The 1521-nt window shown below is 39.6% G+C and overlaps 1 protein-coding gene across 2 annotated transcripts in view; it reads right to left on the bottom strand.

The window, feature by feature from the left end:
* LOC110020890 (50S ribosomal protein L18) overlaps positions 1 to 1301 on the bottom strand; it is a 17908-nt gene extending 16607 nt beyond the window's left edge. For both annotated transcript variants that reach the window (XM_020719165.1, XM_020719166.1), the window contains exon 1: positions 970 to 1301. In XM_020719165.1, coding sequence (XP_020574824.1) covers positions 970 to 1167 — 198 coding nt within the window. In that variant the 5' untranslated portion in view covers positions 1168 to 1301. The remainder of the gene's footprint in view (positions 1 to 969) is intronic.
* Positions 1302 to 1521: the final 220 nt, after the last annotated feature.

The following is a 1521-nucleotide window of genomic DNA, read 5'->3' as shown; positions in this document are numbered from 1 at the left end:
CTTCTCAAAAGCCCCCCCCCCCCCCCCCCCCCCCCCAATTAGCGGAAATTAGCAGACATTTAACCTTTCAAAGCCATATTATATTTCTGTAATAAGTTCATATCACCTTCACCTCTAAGAAGAGCCACCTCAAAGGGAGGACTGCTTCAAACATCGACAGTAACCTTCACAACCTATCTAACAAGCGCCCCCCCAACCCCCAATTAGCAGACATTTAACCTTTCAATGCCATCTTATATTTATGTCATAAGTTCATATCACCTTCGCCTCTAAGAAGAGGGCTAATGTGATTACATTCATCTACCTCATCAATTTACTTATGTCCATCACGAGGGATACTTGTAATAACTTGCTTTCACCTGCTTTGTAATGACATCTTCTTTGAGTTAGAGGAAGAACGGCCCTTCGTAACTAATATCTACTAATAATTAAAGTTATTTTAACCGGACTAGACACCATCATTTTTGCCTTCCGGATTTTTGAAGTAAAAAATAATGCTTCATCTACCCACTTTATTGGGTTTATGTCTATGTACTGTAGTTCAAAACTAAGGAAATCAAATTGTATGTTCATCCACTTAATTCTAGCATGAAATAGCTGTAAATTCATGAACAATGCGTGAATTGCTAAATTTTCATTTCATTTTATGAACTTTCCCCAAAACAGCCATTTATAAGCCGTGGGACCTTTTCATAAACTGCTCTAAAACCAATTCCACAAAAACCACATAAATGTCATTCTTACTTCTAAGCGATTGCTAAAGGCAAAAAATAACAATAAAAAGATATATCCCATCAAATCCCCAGCCTCGCTTCTTCAGGCCCTTCACTCATCTGCAACTCTTAATTCACCGTTTCTAATTAGCCCATTGAAACCGCAGATAGCACACACAAATATCGAATATAAGAAAGCAATCAACGGAATTTGAAGTAAAAAAAATAGAAAAAATGTGGAAGAAGATGATCGGACCTGACTGTTGTGTGCAAGTGGAGATGAAATTCCAACTATACTGTGTATGGCGATCGCAATGTCGGGAATGGAAGATGCCCACGAGACTGATGAGGGTTTGGAGGCAGGCTTCCAGATGGAGAACAACATGGGCGGCGAAGAAGAGCGGCTGGGCATGGAGGTGCGCGAACAAGCAGCGGACAGCGACAGAGCCGCCATCAGAAAAAGGATATTTTGCGTCCTCTTTCCTTTCGATATCCTACTTCCGAGTGGCTTCAGAGATGCGGATGTGACTTTATTCGGAAGAAGAACTTGACGATAGTATAAAAGATTTCGTGGTTGCTGATCGGTCTTTTTATCCTCAATTTCCCTTTTTTTTTTGTTGTTAAGTATTTATGCGAGACCACAACATGTCTATTTTTATCCATGGTTTAGCACGTCAAAACCGCTATCGTTCTTTTAAGTTAATTTTAGTTCATGTTGGGCTCATTTTAGCTCCAAATACTACCCATCAAATTAGAAAAAAAATTTTATATAGACTCCGGACGTAGCTCCATGCGGACTCCAGTAATA

Source organism: Phalaenopsis equestris, unplaced genomic scaffold (genome assembly GCF_001263595.1).
Source record: "Phalaenopsis equestris unplaced genomic scaffold, ASM126359v1 Scaffold000107, whole genome shotgun sequence".
Classification (NCBI taxonomy): domain Eukaryota; kingdom Viridiplantae; phylum Streptophyta; class Magnoliopsida; order Asparagales; family Orchidaceae; genus Phalaenopsis; species Phalaenopsis equestris.
This window is presented reverse-complemented; position numbering and strand designations above follow the sequence as displayed.